Genomic DNA, 23095 nt, shown 5'->3' with positions numbered 1-23095 from the left:
CAGACAAGGCATAACTTGTGTTTCTCATGCAATAAGAATTTGAACACCTTGTACTAAGAACAAGATCCTGGGTAACACTTTGTTTCTGTAACTGTGCTGGAATTCTAATGATGCCAGAGGAAGTAGGAGGAAGTACACTGACCATTTATAGAGAATATGTTGTCTTCCACTGTCAAGTTGAAAAGCTTTTCATTAAACTCCACTCTGACAACTGGCAGGGACTCTTTGTGATGTCACAAATAATTACCCAGATCTTTTTCTTATTAATTCATTAATTTCGTTCTTACCAAGCTGTTCTCCTAAACGCTGGCCTCTCTCGGTTGAGATGACACGCTCATCTTCCATGTCACACTTGTTTCCAACCAGAATAACCTGGGCATTATCCCAAGAGTATGTTTTGATTTGAGTTGACCTAAAAGAAAAAGAACAAACACAGAATGGTCAGAGGAAAGCAGAGCCGCACAAAGAGAGGAAGAAATAGATCCCACAGATGACAAAAACAGCAAAGAAGGAAGCCCAAATGCTTGACATTTAGAATTAATTAGTTCAGTGCAATTTTACCCTTTAGATACACAACAGGGATTGCATGAGTCAAAAACCAGGGAACAGTGGTGTATCAAGAATTCTTTCATATCATGAGATTGATACTGCTATGGCTTCTTCCTTTTCCTAGTTCTACCCCCTCCTTATAGAATGCCTTTGCAACTAGCATGTCCAACCATCCTGGATTGCCCAAGCCTTTCCTAGTTTTAGCAGTAAAAGTCTGATGTCCTGAGTAGTCCCTCACTTGCAGGCAAATAGATCTGTTTGGTCACTCTATGTACAACCTATCACAGAAAAACATCATTTTCCCTTATCACAATAACAACCTAAAGAACTTATACAATTGGGTTTTAGAAAATTTAGGGGCAATGATAGATTTTAAAAAGAGATAATAAGAAGTAGTATATTCATGTCTTACATTTTTAAGAGAAAAATGCCAGGTTGATGAATATAAAAATTATACTACAATGGGCTTTTTTTTTTTTTTAAGATTTCTTTATTTTTTTGAAAGGCAGAATTAGAGAGAGAGAGAGAGAGAGAAAGAGAGAGAGAGAAGTCAATCTTCCATCCATAGGTTCATTCCCCAAATGGCTGCAACTGTCAGAGCTGGGCCAATCCAAAGCCAGGAGCTTCTTCTGGGTCTCCCACGTGGGTGCAGGGACTCAAGTGCTTGGGCCATCTTCCACTGCTTTTTCGAGGCCATTAATAGGGAGCTGGATTGGAAGTGGAGCAGCTGGGACAAGAACCTGCACCCATGTGGGATGTTGGTGCCATAGGTGGTAGCTTTATCCATTATACCACAGTGCAAGCCTTGACATTTCTTTTTTTAAAGATTTCTTTTTTTAAGATTTCTTTATTTGAAAGGCAGAGTTACAGAGAGGTTAGGGGGAAGAGAGAGATAAAGAGATCTTCCATCCGCTGGTTCACTTCACAAATGACCGCAACAGCTGAAGCTGAGCCAATCCAAAGCCAGGAGCCAGGAGCTTCTTCCGGGTCTCTCACGCAGATTCAGGGGCCCAAGGACTTGGGCCATCCTCTACTGCTTTCCCAAGTCATAGCAAAGAGCTGGATTGGAAGTGGAGTAGGCGGGACTCAAACCGGTGCCCATATTGGATGCCGGCACTGCAGGCAGTGGCTTTACCCACTACACCACAGAACCAGACCTTAAAGATTTCTTTGAAAGTCAAGGTTACAGAGAGGGAAGGAGAGATAGAAAGAGAAAGAGAGAAAGAGAGAAAGAGAGAGAGAGAGAGAGAGAGAGAGAGAGAGATATCTTCCATCCATTTGTTTACTCCCTAGATGGCCACAATAGCCAGGGCTGGGCCAGGCCAAAGTCAGGAGCCAGGAGCTTCTTTGGGGTCTTCCACGTGGGTGATAGGGGCCCAAGCACTTGGGCCTTTCCCACTGCTTTTATCAGGCCATTAGCAGGGAGCTGGATTGGAAGTGGAGCAGCTGGGATTAAAAGTGGCGCCTACAAGGGATGCCGGTGTTGCAGGCAGCAGCTTTCCCTGCGATGCCAGAATGCTGTCCCAGGCCCGACATTTTAAGTTACTATAAATACAATGCTTAGGATTAAAAATAAACCTTCAGTATGGATCATGATGCAAATAACCAACTTTTGATTTTGAAATCCAATGAGATAATAATTAAAATAGCTATCATTTATAGGTATTATTCTAGTTGCTTTGTGTATGTTATATTAATTTAACCCCTAGAATAACTCCAGGGACTATTATTATCCCCTCTGTACAGCTGAGGAAAATGAGGATTAGAGAGGTGAAGTAATTTGATCACTCAGCTAGTAAAGTGACAGACCTGGCTATTACACCCAGGAGATGTGAGTCAAGCCTGCGCTCCTGTCCATGCTTCCATTCTATTCATTAGAAGCTTGAGAAGTAGAGAGCAGGCATCTAGCCTTCTAGTTCAGAAGTCCATGTCCCCTCTTGGAGTGCCTGGGTTTGATTCCCGGCTCTGGCTCCTGACTCCAGCTTCCTCCTGAAGTGGACGTTGGGAAACAGGGGTAATGGCTCAAGTACTTGGGTTCCTCCCACCCAGGTGGGAGACTTGGATTGTGCTCCTGCTCCAACCTCAGCCCACTCCAGCCATTGTAGGCATTTGGGCAGTGAAACAGAAGACGGGATTTCTGTCTTTCTCTCTCCGTGTCTTTCAAATAAATAACATAAAGGAAAAAAGTTTGAAAAGTAAAGTTCTAATGTATGTATTGTCATCCAGAGAGAGAGCTGAGCAGAAGCCCTGTTACATTCTACTCTCCTTTTATATTATTTGAGAATGACAGCTTAATATAGGGGTGGAGAAACACATTGCCTAGTGGGCGATCAGGACGGAGACAGGGAAATACCGAAGAGCTAAGCAAATGATTAAAGTCTGAAGCAACAGATCTGTAATATGTGGAAAAGAGGAGCTTGGGAACGGTCTCGCTGGCAATTGTGAAGTCTTCTAGGATTATTGAAAGAAAAGCCATGATGAGCTGTTCTGCACTTGATGAGAGAATGAGGAGCAAATAGCTCTCAACTGCAGCAGGAGGGCTTTCAGTGTGATGCCAGGCTTGTTTGTTCCTCCAAAGGACAAGGAGAAAGAGAGAGAGGAAGAGGGAAAGAGCTAAGAGGCAGACGGTTTTATTTCAGAGTGTTCCCCCGAACAAAGTACAAGTTTGCAGATAAGATTAAAGTAGCTGGTGAACTAAAACCTTGGCTCCACCTGGACATCTCAGTGGCACAGAGTATTTTATCTGGAAAATCTGGGGAGGTGACCATTCTAAATCCTGATATCCAAGTTACTAATATATTCCTTTAGGAACTCTGAAATTTAACTTTCCTGGACTCCATACTTTTTCCTTACACATCTAAGTGTTAGAGGAGGAAGTGGAGGGGCCAGAAGGTGAGAGACCTGGGTTCCTGAGTTAGCTGAGGTCAAGAGCTTGCCTGAGGGCTGGCGCCGCGGCTCAATAGGCTAATCCTCCGCCTTGCGGCGCCGGCACACTGGGTTCTAGTCCCGGTTGAGGCGCCGGATTCTGTCCCGGTTGCCCCTCTTCCAGGCCAGCTCTCTGCTGTGGCCAGGGAGTGCAGTGGAGGATGGCCCAAGTGCTTGGGCCCTGCACCCCATGGGAGACCAGGAGAAGCACCTGGCTCCTGCCTTTGGGTCAGCGCGGTGCGCCGGCTGCAGCGCGCCAGCCGCGGCGGCCATTGGAGGGTGAACCAACTGTCTTTCTCTTTCTCACTGTCCACTCTGCCTGTCAAAAAAAAAAAAAAAAAAAAAGAAAAGAAAAGAAAAAGAAAAGAAAAGAAAAGAGCTTGCCTGAGGACATTTAGCACCGCTCTGACGTGGGCAAACTCAGTGTATTGCACCCCTGACTATATATGCAGCCCAGAGCATACCTTTGTGACAGCCAGGAAGGGACACAATTCGGCATCTCTGGCTGACTTGTGTTCTTTCACATTGCGGTTGGAATGCTGACGTGGTAACTTGTGAGGCTTTAGGCTATCACAATAGGTTATTCATTTATGTATATTCAACACTCCCTGTTCCCTAGCACTCCATAAAAACATATGAAAATGATACTTTTTAACTATGAACCATATCAGAACTATTCTTCCTGTTTTCTTTCTTTTTAGAAAAAAAATTTTTAGTTTACATGAAAGTCAGAGTTACAGAGAGAGAGGGAAAGAGAGACAGAGGCGAGTTCTTCCATCTGCTGGTTCTCCTCGACCTCACCCCAGATGGCCACAATAGCCAGTGCTGAACCAGGAGCCAGGAGCTTCTTCCAGGTCTCCTACATGGCTAGCAGGGGCCCCAGCACTTAGGCCATCCTCTGCAGCTTTTCCCAGGTCATTAGCAGAGAGTTAGATTGGAAGTGGAGAGGCTGGGCCATAAACCGGCAGCATATGGGATGCTGGCATTGCAAGCGGTGGCTTTTATACACTTCGTCACAATGCAGGACCCTGTTCTTTTTTTTCATTATTACTTGTAATGACCTATTTTTCCAATTTTAAGAATTTTAATGTATTTTCGTTTTTTAATACTTGAAAGACAGGGATATTTCATCTGCTGGTTCACAATAACAGTCAGGGCTGGGCCTGGCTGAAGCCAGGAAACAGGAGCTTTTCACATGAATTTCCCATGTGGGGGCAGAGGTTCAATTACTTGAGCCATCATCTGCCATCTGCTAGGGTACACATTAGCAGGAAGCTGGATCAGAAGCAGAGCTGGGACTTGAATCCAGGCACTCTAACATGGGATGTGGGTGTCCCAAGCGATATCTAAAACACTGCACCAAATACTTTCCCCCATATGTTCTTATATAAAAAATATGTCAATGTAACCACTTCAAATATTCTAAATTGCCAAGGAAATCATGTAAAAATGAACTACAAGGGAATTATAAGGTCCTTATCTTGAAAGCTTAGAGAGGGAGTAGCAAACAGTTTTCTTTATAATGAAATAAAAATGTGGTCTGGAGCATTGGTGATGAGGTGAACAAAAGATCGATTTGCCATCTCAGTTGATTAATTTTATAACTGAAACTAGGGTTGCAAATGCTCAATGCTTGGCTTCAGTTTTGATGACCCTGGACTTCCTGATGTTGTTCTCTAATAACGGAGCAGGGAAGGCACAGTGGCCACAGTGCCACCACGAGCAGGAGGGGATCAGAACACTGCTGGTTGCTTCATGAATCACCACATATGAGCATCACAAATCCTAAGAAGCCATAAGTTATAAGATAAAAATTATTTTATGATGGCCAAGAATTAAAAGATGTAGCAAATTAAACTGTGGCATAATACTTTAACCTTGGTCCTATTTGATGCATTTGTCAGTCATTTCAGCTTCTTGTTGCTTCGAAATTTTTTTCTTGGATTCTAAAGGATTTAGCATTTTTTTGGCCTTTAGTTGTTTTGCTTAGTGCATAACTGATTATCATGCCATGTATATCTCCATAGTAGAAGTTTACAGACTTTATCTGCTTGTGGCTATCTTCTCTTCTACAGGTTCTCTAGAGTAATAGGTTGCTGCTTTCCAAATTAAAAAAAATGAAGTGATGATCATCACCCCAAATAAGTCTCCATATCACTAATTTCAAATGTATGCTCCATTCAGTATGTACAATAACTTGCTACCCGTGTACTGATACTTGCATAACTCAATCAAGATAATGTCAGCATAAGCAGTGATGGCCAGGTTAGTGCATACAGACAATGGATGTATGTTTGGCAGTGTTGTATCATGATTCTAATACGCCACTTTTGTGGAGATGCGTCTGAGTGCTGTGTATGTTAAGGTATGAAAGCTTGTGCATTGCCGACTGTAAAATGCTAATGTGCTCTGGGTATTTCTTCTGTATATGAAGACCTGGGTTGAAAGATAAACTCAGGTTATTCCCTTTACTCAGGAAAACTTGGAGAGGAGGGTGTATAAGCCTTATGAATTGTGAAAGACACAGATTTTTACGTATTTCACATATACTATAATATGAATTAAGGTTACAAGGATATTGGGAAAGTAATCCAGTTTCCATCCTTTCCAACTCGGAATCATAATACTTTACACAGTCAGTTTAAGAGTACACCCTGAGTATGGGGAAGGCATTCTGAATTGCTTAATGCCCATATATTCACCCTGTATAACGAGGCTACCATGTTTTCTCCTTACTTTGTGGATTTTGTAGGACAGACATGGTTTCAGTCAGGACCACACTTTCTTGCAGATAACTCTTGACAAATAGAACACATTATTAGTCCTAGCTTGGGCAGCCAGCTGTTTCTCTTTCCAATTCCAGCTTAATTCATCTTTTCTAATTCCTATAATCTAAATGGTAATTGGAAATTTTTCCACCAAACAATTTCAAATTTTGCCGCCAGTTGCTATCTCCAGGCCTTTCTGTGGTATTTCTATTAGGGACATAACATATTTGCTGAATACATTCTCTTTTCATGTTGCAGTTAGATGTATTTGGTTTTTTGGTCATTTTCTGTATTTTGTAAAATTTCCTATTTGCGTAGAGGGTCTGTCATTTCTTGGTTGAGTAAAGACATACATTTAAAGAGAGTGGCTGTCACCAAATAATATAAGTACATGTGAAAAGATGATTTATTTCTGAGTCACTGCAGAAGACCCTTTGGGACTTATTGCTAATCTGAACAAGATTAATGGATCAGAAGCCATGTGCTGGTCACCATGGTTACCCTGCAAATGGCAAGCAACTCAGACCTCACCAGGTCCTGAACATAGTTCCTAAAAAGAACTGTTATTGAATTGATATTTAGCTAAAGCAAAAAAACAAAGCCCCCAAACCTCTCAAAATTTATATATTATCTCAAAAAGGAGAGAGGAAACATAATTTACCCTCATTTCAGCTCCTGTTAAAAATAAACAAAAGCTGGGATGGGGTAAAGGAGATGAAAGGTTTGTGATATTTCTTAATATTTTATACACAAGTAACTGAACTGTATACAGAATAAACTAACTTTAGCCTGGAGAGCTGTAAACACACCAACCAAAGACTCCAATCTTGCTCTCAATTCCTTTCCTCCTATGCTGGTATGGTATGGATATACTTTCTTAAGAGCTGAACTTATTCTTAGAGAGAACGATGGACTCCTGCTAGTTAGTCATACTATTCTGAAAAACAGTCCAGAAAAAGTGCCTCAGTGAACCAAAATAGCTATTGTCTCCTAGTGTCTGACTGGGCTGTACAGGGGGAAAATGAGGCTTCAGAGAGAAGACCACTTGCTCTGCCTCACCCAGTGCTCAGACAGACGCTACCAGCAGCCCCTTTGTTCATTCTGGAAGCTGATCTCTCATCCGTGCACCCACTCCCCAGGTTCTCTCCAACACCTAGGAGTCTTGGCTTCTCAGTATGGCAGTGAACTTTCAGTCTGCAAGGAAGCTTCGCAACCTGCTATTGTTCAGAACACAGGATTGGCCCTTTTGCTATTTTCTAACTTGTTTATTCAATTTTTTCAACCTCCAGAGAATTTTAAAACTTATCTCATTGCAGAACAATTAAATATACCCTCTAGAGACTCTATCAGAAATATTGAAAATACATTTCTCTGTAAAGCATACATGTGCAATCAACACTGAGCATTACTGGGATAATTCTCTTTACCACTTCTTTTGTTTTCTCTCTTTTTTTTTGACAGGCAGAGTGGACAGTGAGAGAGAGTGAGACAGAGAGAAAGGTCTTCCTTTGCTGTTGGTTCACCCCCCAATGGTCGATGCAGCCGGCGCACTGTGGCCGGCACACTGCGCTGATCCGAAGGGAGGAGCCAGGTGCTTCTCCTGGTCTCCCATGCGGGTGCAGGGCCCAAGCACTTGGGCCATCCTCCACTGCACTCCTGGGCCACAGCAGAGAGCTGGACTGGAAGAGGAGCAACCGGGACAGAATCCGGCACCCCGACCGGGACTAGAACCTGGTGTGCCGGCGCTGCAAGGCGGAGGATTAGCCTATTGAGCTGCGACGCTGGCCACCACCTCTTTATTGTTTACAAAAACTGGAAAAAAGTTGTGTGTGAGAGCGAGAGAGAGAGAGAGAGCGAGAGCGATCCCATAACACTTCCCAAATGACCACAATGGCTGGGACTGAGCTAGGGCCAAAGTTGAGAACCAGAAACTCAATCCAGGTTTCTCAGGTGGGTGGTAAGAACCCAATTACTTGAGCCATCACCATTGCCTCTCAGGGTCTGTGTTAGCAGGAAGCTGGAGTTAGGAGCTGGAACTAGGACTTGAACTTAGGTACTCCATATTTGTGAGATGTGGGCATGTTAGCTGGTTGGTTAAATGCTCACTCCTACTTTTCAGTTTTTACATAATCTACTTCATTGTATCCTGTATACACCAGTATTTGCAAGTGGTTTGCAAAGGTACATATAAAATAAACTTTAAAATGAAATAATATTAAGGAAACAGAAATAGAAACGTAATAAAAAACTTGATGGTTTAAATACATATGCTATAAATGCAGGTTTAGGAAGTTGAGGAGTTAAGTTTTTGATATGTATATTAACTCATTTAATAAACAAGTTAACAGAGAAAATTTTAAAATTATCCTCAAATAAATGTCCTGTAATGTTTGATAATCATCTTTTAGTATTGAAAGGAATAGGGTCACAATTGTTGCTAAAATTGCCAATCCTCATAAAAAATTCCAGCAGTAGAGAGAAATCAAAGAGGAAAATTTAAATGATCAGAAATCCCACCATGCCCTTTACTGATATTTTGGTCAAAATCTGGTAGTAGATTGAATGACTGTCCTCTCTTCTTCGTATTTCCCTGCCCTACAGACTTTGGACTTAGCCAAGGCAATTACTTTGGCCAACAGAATACAGGCATCAGAGGCATAATGAGTTTCCATCAGACCTCTGCATTCTTGTTCTTCATCATGGAAAGAGCCCACGGAAGAACAGTCTAAGAAATGTGTTGCTCTGTCGGCTTGTCTCAGAGATGAGAAGCAATGAGGAGCTCACCTGAGTTCTGCAGAGATCAGCAAACCTCAAGGGACTCTAGAAAAGCCCAGTATTTACATAGCACCTTCCCATGACCTTGGCTTCCCTTCTGACCTTCATCTCTTTCTACCTTCCTTTCCCTAACTCTGATATGGCTGATTTCTTTGAATTTCTCATATATGCTGCATTTTCAATAAGTAAGGGCTATCCACAGAAAATAGGTTTTTTTTTTAAAGGAGTATGCTTTTTTAAAAATATTTATTTACTTATTTGAAAGGCAGAGTTACAGAGAGGCAGAAGTAGAGAGAGAGAGAGAGAGAGAGAGAGAGAGAGAGAGAGAGAGTATCTTTCATCTGCTGGTTCACTCCCCAAATGGCCACCATGGCCAGAGCTGGGCCGATCCAAAGCTAAAAGCCAGGATCTTCTTCCAGGTCACTCAGGTGGGCGCAGAGGCCCAAGTACTTCAGCAATTTTCCACTGCTTTCACCAGGCCATAGCAGAGAGCTGGATCAGGAGAGGAGCGGCCGGCACTCAAACCGGTGCCATATGGGATGCCTGCACTGCAGGCGGCGGCTTTACCCAGTACACCACAGCACTGGCCCCAGAAATAGTTTCAGGTTTTGTGAGGTGGAAAATATTATACAAAATTGGGGACTCAAGAACAAATGCAAATTACCCAGATGGAATTAGGTGAGGGGCATTTTGCGACAGATGCTCTTGGTGCTCTGTCCACAAGCCCCAGGCCTTACCACTTCTGTGCTTGCTGGCTGACTCCCAGCTGCCAGTATCTGCAACTCTTTGCTTTACAGCTTTCTCCAAAGCCACAGAGGGCCACTCTGCCCACCCGGGAAGGGCACATTTAACAGGAAAATAACATACGCAGGAAAAGACCCCCGCCAGTGACTGACAGGAATTGGTATATAAGTATCCCAACTCCCTTGCTCCTCAGTTTTAAAGCTCTAGTTACCCATAATGGCGGCTGGCTTGGAAAACATTCCTTTAATTGGCTATCTTCCCTTTCACAGCTCACTTCCCAGTTCCATGTGAGTATTTCTTGTACTTCCGAAATGAACCACTTTCATGCAAATTCCTGTCTCTGAGCCTGCCTCCGGGAAAATCTACTGAGATCTTTGAGTAGGTTCATCTCAATAAAGGGCATAGAGCTTAGCAGTATTCTGGAGCTGGTAGCATCGGCTCCAAGACACTGATTGTTATTTTTTCAAGCAGCCAGTTTACGAGTATACTACTAGACATAAGCTTCATTAGCTTGGCAAGACATCCAGGCGTATTATCACATATGCCATCTGTCTGGAGCACATTTTGTGCTTCTGTGACAGGCTCTCTCACTCCCTTCCCTCTAGTCTCAGCAAACCTATTCCTCTTGATGAGGTGCTCCTCCATGGGCCTCCATGTGGGCCCATGTCATGTGCCATTCACTTGTTTACACCCCTCCTAGACTACAGGAACAATGGCAGCAAGGACCTTAACTGTTTGCTTATCCTTGTGTCTCTGGTGAAATATCTGCACATAGAAGGTGCTCAGACAGTAACAACAATGTGTTGAGGATAGAATGAATGAGAGAATGATTGACTGACTGTGGTAAAAATGGCTAAGAAGTTCCGGTGACTCAGAACATAAGCATGCACAAAAAAAAAAAAATCAATACAGGAGAACCTGTGTGTGGGACTTCATTTCAGGCACTGTCAATTCCCCCCTCTATTCCCTTCAGGTCTCATTGCTGGCAGAGAATCCTTCCATGGTCTTCCATACCTTGGCAGTGTCCATGGTGAGGAAGGAAAGTGGGGGGCCCTCCACATCCTGCACAAGCCATCTGTGTGACTAAGCAGCTATTCATTCCCATCTAGAGGAGTCATGTTTTCCTTTCTGATCCAGCACCAACAATCAGGATGAACAGCCAGCAGGGGCCCTCGTGTAACTCCCTCACTTCTAGGTAATAAAGCTGAAATCAGGGGTCAAGTGACTAAACTCAGATGACGTAACTACCGACTGGCAGACATGGGTCTAACATTCTCAGGCTCCCCATGAAGACTCCTCCACAACATGCTGGGAAAGGAAACTTGATAAGAAATTCATATACTAACTTATTATATTTTTAAGATTAAAAAAAAACTCTTGAAGAAGCCAAGCATGCCTGAATCTCCATGTCTACAGGAGTGTCGATAGGTGGTTTGTGGTGTGTGTGGGAATGAGCAGCACTGGATGAGCCTAGAGAACCTGCCTGATCGGCCTCTCTGCAGAGCCTCTTGCTCAGAGCCCACACTGAGGTTTACTTCAGGAACTCCAGTTCTGTGAGGCCCTGGAACTACCAGGGACCACATCTGACTCAGGGGTGTTAGCCCAAATCCAACCTTCAGTCTATTTCCTTTGTGCCTGTCTTAGAACTTCTGACCTCATTTTGGTTCCCTAAATTTTTTTTCATTCCCTAAAATAAATTTTCATTCCCTAAAATAAAAACAACAGCCAGGTGAAGTAAGGATCACCTTTCTGGACAATAAAAAGAGTAGAATGGAATCCTGACCCAGGACAAGGGCCAGTGTTCCTCAGCTCGAGAATGCCTGTGTTATTCTTTCACAAGCGACAAGGCCAACGTCATATTAATGGAACTTCCCTTTCTTAAATTTCACAAGGTTGTGCTGGGCTCAGGAGAATCAATGGTCTTTGGCAAGATGTGTTTTCCTGTCAGGTTAACGGCAAGGCAATCGGGCTTGAAGAAAGGGATGCAGAGCTTAGAGTGCAGCACTTGCTCTGCTCTCACCAGGTACCAGGACCTCCTCCTTCCTATTGGTCCCCTGAGCACCTGAGCTGAGGAGAAGCTCTCTACGCACTCAGCCTAAGCTTGAGCATGGAGTTTGCAAGATACCAAGCTCAGACCATGGGAAGAAAAGAGGCGGCGCCGCGGCTCAATAGGCTAATCCTCCACCTAGTGGCATCGGCACACCGGGTTCTAGTCCCGGTAGGGGCCGGATTCTGTCCCAGTTGCCCCTCTTCCAGGCCAGCTCTCTGCTGTGGCCCGGGAAGGCAGTGGAGGATGGCCCAAGTCCTTGGGCCCTGCATCCGCATGGGAGACCAGGAGAAGCACTTGGCTCCTGCCTTCGGATCAGCGCAGTGCGCCGGCTGCAGCACTCCAGCTATGGCGGCCATTGGGGGTGAACCAACGGCAAAGGAAGACCTTTCTCTCAGTCTCTCTCTCTCACTATCCACTCTGCCTGCCAAAAAGAAAAAAAAAAAAAAAAAAAAAGAACTCCTCCTCTATATGGGGGACGTAGGGTTTTCCAGGAGTAGCACTATAAGTCTGTGGAGGGTGTGGGACTTTGGAATGGGGGCTGCAGGAAAAGGAGAAAATAGCAAGAGGACATTAAGAGAAGGAAAGGTGAGATTCCACCCAGGCCCCATTGACTGACTGAAAAATAACAGATTTCATATATGCAGTTTTAAGAACATAGCAGTTCTTCCTTCCCTCCCCCTCCTTCCTTTCTTATTTTTCTTCTAGTTTGATAGTAACATATTTTCAACCTACTTTATAATCAAAGCTTAATCAAGTTCACTAAATAAAGAAGTCAACAAGTAGAAAGCAGAAAGGCCACTGTTCCTCAGGGGTATATGCAAGGGCTACATCCAATAATCAAATCCCAAGATGTCACTCTCTCATATACGTTACATTTGGACCGTGGAGCCTCCTTCACAGGCTGGGGATGAGGTGAGTAAAGTTGCAGTATCTGTTCCTTCCATTTCAGACTAATACCAGGAATGACTGTGAAAGACTTTGAAATAGGCCACAGAAATGGCTGGAAGTCCTGTGTAACACAACTTTCTTAGTCATTTCAGCTTTTAATTGTCTTTGAGCTATTTTACAAGTCTGTAGATGGCAGAAAACTGGTAATAATACAAATGAGTTCTTGCCCATAGAAAGAATTAGAAATGAGCTGTGTCTTGGAAAATGCAATCAGTTACTGCCCAGTGGCTGTGAACCTGTTTTGCAATTCTTGGTGAATCTGTGTCAGCGTTCCTGATTGCTTCCATGTGTGCAGCTGTTGACTTCCCGTGTACCTGTATAACACCACACTGCTTCCATTTCTCAAGTCACTACTTGAGTAATATCTTTGCATGTGTTTATTCTACATTTAGATGAAAGTTCTGAGTCTACTCAATATTTACAAACTTAACTGGAACAACTGAAGGAGGGGAAGCCTGACTTTGGAGTGACAAGACAATCTGCACATGAGAAAGGGTGGTACCATGACCACAAAAGATAGCAATCAATCAGTCAATCAACTATTCAAGCTTCCACTCTGGTAGAGAGACACTGGAAAACATCGAGGAAACTCCTGGTCATGAAATTCAGACTGCATGTCTTCATTGTCCCTTCAAATTAGCAAGGAGCACCTTTTGAGATTGGAAAGACCATGACCCTTGCTAACTCACATTGAAAGGACTGGTCACTCTGGTGAGAGTCAGTGTGGTACAATGGCCATAAGTATATAAGATTTATATATTTATATAAGTACAAAAATATATGAACAAATAAATAATAACAAAAACTATCTTTAGAGCTGACCTGGCAAGTAAGTTAAGCCACTGCCTGCAATACCAGCATCTCTTATGGATGCTTGTTCAGGTCCCAGCTGCTGCACTTCTGATCCAGCTCCCTGTTAACACACCTCTAGAAAGTAGTAGATGATGGGGCTGGCGCTGTGGCGCAGCTGGTTAAAGCCTTGGCCTGAATGGGGCCGGCACCGCGGCTCACTTGGTTAATCCTTTGCCTGCAGCGCCAGCAGCCCGTATGGGCACCGGGTTCTAGTCCCAGTTGCTCCTCTTCCAGTCCAGTTCTCTGCTGTGGCCCGGGAAGGCAGTGGAGGATGGCCCAAGTGCTTGGGTCCCTGTACCCGCGTGGGAGACTGAGAAGAAGCACCTGGCTCCTGGCTTTGGATCGATGCAGCTCCGGCCATTGAGGCCAATTGGGGAGTGAACCAAAGGACGGAAGACCTCTCGCTGCCTTTCTTCTCTCTGTGTAACTCTGACTTTCAAATAAATAAATAAAATCTTTTAAAAAAAAGAAAAAAAGCTTGGCCTGAAGCGCCAGCATCCCATATGGGCGCCAGTTCTAGTCCTGGCTGCTCCTCTTCCGATCCAGCTCTCTGCTATGGCCTGGGAAAGCAGTAGAAGATGGCCCAAGTCCTTGGGTCCCTGTATGCATGTGGGAGACGTGGAAGAAACTCCTGGCTCCTGGCTTCGGATCGGCACAGCTCCGGCCATTGTGGCCATCTGGATAGTGAACCAGCGGATAGAAGACCTCTCTCTCTGTCTCTGCTTCTCTCTGTAACTCTGTCTTTCAAAGAAATAAATCTTTTTTTAAAAAAGAAAGATCTTCTGTATATAAAGAGAATCGAAAATGAATCTTGATGTGAATGGAAGGGGAGAGGGAGTGGGAAAGGGGAGGGTTGCGGGTGGGAGGGACGTTATGGGGGGGAAGCCATTGTAATCCATAAGCTGTACTTTGGAAATTTATATTCATTAAATAAAAGTTAAAAAAAAAAGAAAGAAAGTAGATGATCACACAAGTGATTGGGCCCCTGCTACCCATCTGGAGTCCCAGATGAAGCTCCTGGACCCTGGCATTGGCCTGCCACAGCCCCATCCATTGCAGCCATCTGTGCATTGCACCAGCGTATGGAAGGTCTCTCTCTCAGTCTCTCTCTCTCACTCTTTCTCTCTGTCTCCCCCCTCTCTGTAACTCTGACTTTCAAATAAACAAATAAACCTTAAAAAAAGAACTATCTTCATTTATTAAACCTTTCGTTATGCTAGATACTTCGCATGTATTATTATTTCATTTAATTCTTAAAATAACCCTCTAAGGTAGACTGTGTTTTTCCCATTTTATAAGTGAAGAAACTGTAAAATGAAGGGTTATTTAAGGTAACTTTTTAGAAGCACTCAGATAATATATAATGGAATTCAAATACAAACTTTCCCACTGGACTATGAGCTCAAAGTCCTGGGCTCTGGTTTTTGTATGTAATTAAGAGAAATGACTATTATTTTAGTTTTTTTGCATCTCTGCTTCTTCTTCTATGAGAGGAAAGAACAAAGCCTAGATTTCTCCCTGCCAAATTTTTATTATGAGGACAAAATGAAAATGTTCATGAAGAGTTTTGAAAACCAGAGAGTGCTATAAAAATATAGTGCTGGTAGACTGATGTCATTAACTACTCACATGGCATTGACCTAGCATCTTAAAATCACTGTGTACACAATCCTCAGTGTAATTTTCCTTGTTGTTTCATAATCTCTAATTAAGAAAGATTAAAGCAGGCAGGAGAAAAACAAAAATAAAACATTGTCTGGTTCTTTTCCAACTCACCATGCACTGTTGGGCAATTATGCAAAGAGACTGGGACATGGCAGAAAAGATCAAAGATGTGGGCTCTGCTCTCACAGAACTTGTAATCTGGTCACACACAGGGATTCCTCAAATATACTCAAATCAGCAACTATTTAATATTTGTTAATATATTATAAACAACTACTGTGTGCAGGAAAGTGGGCTCTACAGCATATGGTGTTGCTTTTCCAACTTAAAGGAGCACTAGAATCATGGGGAAGGTTTGGTAACAGATAATGCACTTCACTCTTAGGTATGTTGATTCAGGAGGGGTGGGGCCTGGGATTCTGCATCTCTAAGGAGCAGGGATGCTAGTGCTGCCAATCTGCAGACTACACGTTGAGCAGCATTGTTGTGGGGTACAGAAATAGGCAGGACAGGACCCCTGTCTTCAGGCTGCTATGTTCACTACAGAGGGAAAGCCTGGCTTGCATGATTAATGGAAAACGGGCAGGGAGAGAGAGAGGTCTTCTGTCCCAAGTTTATGGTGATTGTTCCAAAGGCCTGGGGAATTAGATGGGGAAGGAATGAGGGGAAGGAACTGAGCTTCTGTGAAATAAGAGGGCCAGGGCTAGACTCCTGTAACTGTTTCCTCCCTCGTTTATGACCACCCCAGGCTGAATCCTCATTCATCCAGCCTCCTTTTCATGTTGCCTGAACACCTCAGGATATCCAGTTTCATAAGAGGTTTGTTTGCTTTCTGTTTTTCCTATTTGCCAGAAAAAAAGAACAAAGAAGGAGTGAAGCTTCTACGATCCACTCTGCCTACTTTTGCTTATTGTTGTTGGTCCCAGAAAGTCAGTATTATTTTTAAATGATTATTTTTAAACCTGTACTATTTATTTATTTGAAAGGCAGAGAGACAAAGAGAGAAAGGCAGAGAGTTTTTCCATTTGCTGGTTCACTCCCCAAATGCACACAATAGCTGGGACTGGACTAGGCTGAAGGTGGGAGCTGATAATTCAATCCAGGCTTTCCACGTTGCTGGCAGGGACCTAAGTACTTGAGCCATCACCTGCTGCCTCACAGGCTGAGCATCAGTCAGAAACCAGAATCCATGCACAGTCAGTACTGGAACCCGGGTCCTCTACTATAGGATAGGAGTGTCCTAAGTGGTTTCTTAACTGCAGTGCCAAAGGCACACCCCTAGTAACTTTTAACAGAAAAACTAATCACGGGTATTGAAGGATTTGTAAGCCTAAAGTGAGATTTCATATCAGGGAAATGCGTGAACTAAAGCAGAGGATCACAGGTGCTCGAATGGGCAGGAGTCCCTGTGTGAAGAGCTGGGCGAGGCCCTAACAGGGTTTGAGGCTGGTTGAGGACACTGTGCCAGGCAAAGTTGGTGACAGCCTGAGGGACAGTGGACAGGGGAAGTCTAGAGATCAATGCAGGGCTGCCATCCCCATCAAAGGTTCACTTTTGTGAGTTCAGTTCAGATTGCCCAGGGTGAAGTAAGAGAAAAGGGGTCAACCCAGATGGCTTTGTGTCCTGGGCAAATGGCGAGGGAAGTGAGGAAGAAAGGAATGCAATGGGCAGTGAGGTAGGAAAGGTTATCCTAAGAGCTAACTAATGGGCTTAACTGGGGTTGTTGTCCCTTTCCTAGGTCTTAGGTTGTGGTAAAACAGATTTGTAAGAGCTGGAACTATCTGCTATCTTCCAACACTATGTTGGCTTTTGTAAACCACACCCCCCCCACCATTAAACGTTCCTGAAGCATTTTTCCATTGCTTATCATAAGCCCTATAAAATCATCTCTCTCTCTCTCTCTTGCTCTCTCTCCTACACACACACACACACACACACGATTTGACTTTTAAAACGACAGTGTTTTTCAAATGAACCACAGCAAAAAGCTTTTGTCATTGTAGAGGGAACTCTGGCCTCAGGAAAGTAGAAAATATGAGAAGGCCAAGCCCGACAGTTGCCATTTGCCCTGGCTGTAGACAGTAATTGCTATCTGGTCCTTCAGATCTCACTTGAATTAATGCAGCAAGTAATGGGTCCTGCTGCAGCCTTGCATACAAATACAGCTTTCTTGCTGATGCCCTTTGTCACGCAGTGAAGTGGTTCACTGAAACTCGCGCTCCATTCAGATGTTCACATTATGTCCAGGTATCATTGTGCCTCTCCATGATCCTCCTTGAGGGAGGATAAGGCCATGGTTGTACTATTTTGGTGGGAGCAAATTCTAGAAGCGCACATTAAAACAAGTGTGGAAGTCAAGCCACTACTGATGTGTAAGAGCAATATACCCACTAAAGGATGTTTCTTGTGCACATATTAACATCCATTCTTAAGGATACACATTCCCTTTTATGACAACTTTATAAGAAATTGTCCAAAATCATCATGCTATTAAAGCAAACCTAACCAGAGTAGCTTGTAAGAAAATACACACACATACACACACACACACAAAGAAAGAGAGAAAGAGAGAGAGAGCGCGCGCGCACAAAGAGAACATTTGTACCAATAGAGGCACTTTTGTTCTTGACCAGAATTTTCTAGGCATGCCAGGCATTTGTCTGAATGTGTCCTTGAATACATTTCTTAATCAACCTGGACTGTGCTCCATTTAGCAGAAGGTTGACCCTGTAGTCCATGTTTCCCAGCATGCCTTGCCAGCTGGTTTCCAACGGGAGAAACTGGCAGGAGACTGGAGGAAAGGTGGTGGTGTGGGAGGGGGGAGCTGAGGGTTTACCCCTGCTCAGTTTTTAGTGTTCTCTCCAGGAGGAATAGCAGGTCTATTGTTCCAGCTCTAGGTGGCTTCCCCAGCTTGTGGGCTTCAGGAAGGCCTTAAAAGTGTGGGCTAGAGGTGGGTATTTGGCATAACTGTTGCCACTTGGGATACCCACACTCCATATCAGGGTGCCTAATTCAAATCCCTGCTTCTGATCAAGTTTTCTGCTAATAAGTACTCTGGGAGGCAACAGATGTTGGCTCAGGTAATTGGGTCACTGCCATGCATGTGTGAGGTCTTGACTGAGTTTTGGAATCCTGGCTTCAGCCTGGTCCAGCCCTGCATATTGGGAACATTTCTTACTCCATGTTTCAAATAAAAAAATGAAAATAAAATACATTTTAAAGTCTAGGTTACTTCATTTCTCCAACTACTGAGGAGACTCATCTGCTGCAGCAAGTAGAAATGGGAGAACAATAAATAATGAAGTTAATATAGCTAGATGTCCTCCTATCATAATCTGTCAACTCCAGAGAGATCAATTTTAGTTAAATGGATATATGTTGTCAGCTAGGAGGAGAACACTAAAGGCTGTTTGCACAGCAGTGGTAGTGACTATGCAATATGTCTTAGTCAGCTCTGGGTGCTATAACAAAATCCTAGGGACTGGGTGTCTTGAGTGCCAGAGTTTAGTCCTCTCAGTTTGGAGCCTGGGTAGTCCAAGACAAAGTGCCTACTGACTCCATTCCTGATGAGGGTGCCCTTCCTGGTTCGTATTCTCACATGGAGATCTCTTCTGTGTCACTTCTTATAAAAGCACCAATCCCATAATGGTGGGAGCTTCTCACGTAAGTTATTCTAAACCTGATTGGTGTCCCAAAGTGCCACTCCCCACATGCCATCAAACTCAGCTTTCACTTAGAACTTTGAGAGTATACAACTTGTACTCATTTTCAAGTCTCAGGGTCAGTAAAGGTGAAATATGTATGCTGGAGCTTTCCAGAGTGCTGAACTCCTCTGTCTCTCTGGGTTACCACTACTTTTATTTTTTTAGTTTGTGTTTCTACTAAGCTTTCTTTTTTTCCTGAGAAAATCACTTTCAGAACTAGAAATCTCTTTTGTTTTTCATCAAAGATCTGCCTCCAAGGAGGCTTCAGGTACAAATTCTGCAGTGATATTTTGAAGTCAAAAGTACCTTTTCTGAGGAGAGCCATAGATATCCAGGGAATGACCTTCTTATCTAAGAAGAAACAATTTTTGTTCAAAATTATATATTTAACTCAGAATAACGTCATTTCACCTCCACGGAATTCTAATATTGCCTTCCATTTGGACACAGTGTACCAGCTACACTGAGCACAAGCATTCCCTGGCTACGGTGCCTGCCTTCATTTTGCTGGGCTTGTGCCCTAGTTGTTCCTTACAACAGAATGTCTTTTGCGAGGGAAGCTACTTAAATTATTTTCTCATATTAAAGCAAGGTTGAAGAGGGTAAGAGAAAGCCATAAGCATCAAATTCAGTATAAGGAATTTGTCAGATGTGTGGTTAGAAAATAGAATTCTTATGACCCTCATTGTTGAAAGGCTAAATCAAGAAAAGTAAATTATGTTGCTAATAATAGGGGAAGTGATAAATCCTTTGTGGCTGTGGTGAGACTTATTTTAAATATTATAATAGTGCCAGTAAAATCAAACATCAGTGAACAAATAAGAAAACATAGTCAACATGTAGCAGAAAATGATTCAGGGAACAAAAAGCTTTTCAGAATAGCTAGGTGTTAAGTTTGAATCAAGTACAAATTAAATATGAGTAGCTTCCCTTCAAAATAATTCCATTATTCACCTCATTAAAAATTACTTGTGTTATAAGTGAAAGAAATGGAAATTAAAAAGAACTCTTGGGTCACTTTATCTAGCTATCTGTCAGAACAGAATCTGTCCTGTGGGTTTACTTATCAGATTGACAAAAAAATAATGAGGTGGTAAGGACATTCCAATAATCAGATTGAAAATGTTAATTTTATATTCCTGAGACAAATATATAATTTTCTGGCTTTTAATTTCACCTTTGAGCACGTGGTTTTTTTCTTTGAGTCAGTCAAAAGCATTTATTATTTCCATAGCTTTCCTGTGTGCATTGTGTCAAATTCTTAAGAAATACTGCATCATGTTTTGTCATTTCACAATTCAATTGTTTTGCCAAAAGCCAAAAAAGTTATTTAAAACATATCTATAAATATACTTTTTTAAAATTTTGAGTATATTGATTTTGCTTACTCTAAGTCTGTATTTTTTTACATTTACTATTATTTATTCTTTCTGATTTTTTTTTCTCATTTTACTGAAAAGTACCCCCTGTACTATCGACTGAACGTTACACACCCACAAATTCTATGAGGAAGCCCTAATCCCCAGTGTGGAGGTGCCTTTGGGAGGTAATTAGAGTTAGACAAACTCATGTGGGAGTGCCACATATTGTTATGAGACTAGTGACCTAGAAAGAAGAGGCACTAGGTCTAGCATTCTGGGGCAGATGGTTAAGCTGCTGACTATTAGGCCAGCATCCCTTATGAGTGCCAGTTCAAGTCCTGGCTACTCCACTTCTGATACAGCTCCCTGCTAATGAGCCTGGGAAAAGCAGCAGCAGATGGCCCAAATGCCTGGGCTCCTGCCACCCATGTGGGAGACCCAGATGGAGTTCCAGGATCCTGGATTCAGCTCAGCACACTCCTGATCATTTTGGCCAAATGAGTGAACCAGACGATGGGAGATAGTTTTCTCTTTTTCTCTTTCTCTCTCTGTGCTTCTAACTCTGCCATTCAAATTAATTAATTAATTATTTTAAAAAATGAAGAACACCAGAGAGATCTTTCTCTTTCCACCATGATCATGTGAAGATGCAAGAAGCCGTCCCTCTGCAAATCAGGAAGAGGAGCTTCACCAGGAACTGAGTCAGCCATGTAACTTGATCTTGGACTTCCCAGACTCAAAACTGAGAGCAATAAATGTTTGTTGTTTAAGCTACCTAGTCTATGGTATTTTGTTATAGAAACCTGAGTTGACTAAGACATAGTAGCTACAACTTCATTGCAGCCTTCAATAGTCTCATAGCCAACAACGTTTATTTACCTAGCTTAAACCAATCCGTCTGCAGCTGATAAATCACAAAGTGAGAACCTCTAGTAAATATTCTGTCTGGGCCGAGAGATCACCATCAGTCAGAACGGTCCTGTTTCGCACCAGTGGAACCATCTAGGCCATGCTGCTCCTTGCCTGACATGCTGTTTGCTGCCTTAAAAGGTGCATCACAGCAAAACAAAACAAATAAACAAACAAACAAAAAAGCAAGTAGCAGGAAGTATCTCATGCGTAAAGGAAAAGTGGCAACTCTAGCAGTCAATTATTCCTTTATTTTTTCATTCTGCCTAAGAAAAGAGGTGATGCTATTACTCCTGGGCTACTCTGTTGGTTGGAAAATGCCACTATTGAACTCTAAGTCATCAATGCATCTTGTAATTCCTACTTTCTGTTGTTGCCTTTTCATGCCATCACTCAGGTGCCATTGATACTAGCACATGAGAAGATTGGTTTCTGCTCAATGAATCCATTTTAACAGATGCTTTGGTTTACTGGAATAGGTGTGAGCTCAAAGTACCAGTATTGACTTTGGTCATACTCTCTATTTGGAAAAGACAAGAAGTGGTTTGCTATCAAATGATTTTATCACAGGGGTCTTGACTGGGGGTGATTTTGTTCCCCAAGTGACATTTGGCATTGTCTGGAGACACTTTTGATCGTCATGACTGGGGAAAAAAGAGCAAATGGCATAGAGTAGACAGAGACCAGAAATGTTCTTGAGTAGCCTTCAATGCACAAGCCATTTATCCCCTTGTCCTACAAAGAAATACATGACTGAAAATGGGAATAGTGCCACCGTTGAGAAACCCAGTTCTAATAAAACTAAGTGATTTCTTTTCTAAAATAATCAGCTTGTGCTTCACCTCAATAGGAAGTAAGGATGGTACTTTGATTAGTTAAAACACTCTTAAGATAACCACTTAGGTTGCTTTGAAGAAGTCCACAGAAATAAGCAACACATGGACACTTATGGTTATTGCTTCATCAGCAAAGTAAAAAAGATTTATATTCAAACTGTCATAGAATATACTTTTTTTTAAGGTAGGATGATGAGGGAGGACAGCAACATTTTTCAGGTTAAATAAGAAAAGCAATTAGCAGCTGGCCTTCTGTTTTCCTGGAGTCACACAGTCCAAGCCTTAGGTGGAATAGATAATTATTTTCCTGTGGTTTATCAGAGTTTTCAATATCATTTTACGACTAACTGTATCCAAACTCTCACACTTTCACTCAGTCCCTTCCCCCTCTTACCACAGAACTGAATCATCATTTATCTTAATTTTCTTCCTTCTTAGAATTACCACAATTGCTAGCATTTATTGAGCACCTCATATGTTCTGGGAGCTTTGCAAGATTTTCTCATGTTTGATCTTATTTAATACTCAAAATAACCCTGTGAGATGAAACTAATGTTATCCTCATTTTACTGTTGAGTCAAATGATGTGCAGAGAGTGTAAGCATCTTACCTAGCATGACATGGCCAACACATGGAGGTATGGGGTACAACCTCAGGGTTCTGGCTCCAGAGGCAACAGCCTTTCTTCTGCACTACCATTTGGTCCAGAGGATTAGATGTTCCCCCTCTCACACTGGTACATTTTGCTTCCTTCCATTCCACACTTTTTTATTGAATACTAGCAATCTATCTACTGTCAGGATGCTTAAAGGGATAGGAAAAAATAAAGGAACTGCATAACCCATTTACTAAACATTCAAACACTTCAGTGTTTGCAGTTCAATTGAAAAGGTTAGGTCCTGGTAATATATGAACTTTATGTCACTTCTCAGGGTGATAGGCTTTGTCATGGTGTCACAGATGCCTTCTTCACTTTTGCCTATCCAGGTTAAGCACTCATGTTACTTTC

General features: G+C 42.7%; 1 protein-coding gene across 3 annotated transcripts in view; it reads right to left on the bottom strand.

Moving 5' to 3' along the window:
• RAB3C (RAB3C, member RAS oncogene family) overlaps nt 1–23095 on the bottom strand; it is a 280100-nt gene that overhangs the window by 26455 nt on the left and 230550 nt on the right. For all 3 annotated transcript variants that reach the window (XM_089313184.1, XM_017344732.4, XM_002714050.6), the window contains exon 4: nt 288–412. In XM_089313184.1, the coding sequence (XP_089169310.1) occupies nt 288–412 (125 nt within the window). The remainder of the gene's footprint in view (nt 1–287; nt 413–23095) is intronic.

The sequence above is a fragment of the Oryctolagus cuniculus genome, chromosome 14 (genome assembly GCF_051225735.1).
Source record: "Oryctolagus cuniculus isolate XC-2025 breed Fujian yellow rabbit chromosome 14, ASM5122573v1, whole genome shotgun sequence".
NCBI lineage: Eukaryota > Metazoa > Chordata > Mammalia > Lagomorpha > Leporidae > Oryctolagus > Oryctolagus cuniculus.
Note: the sequence above shows the minus strand (reverse complement) of the source record. Positions and strands in the feature narration are given on the sequence as shown.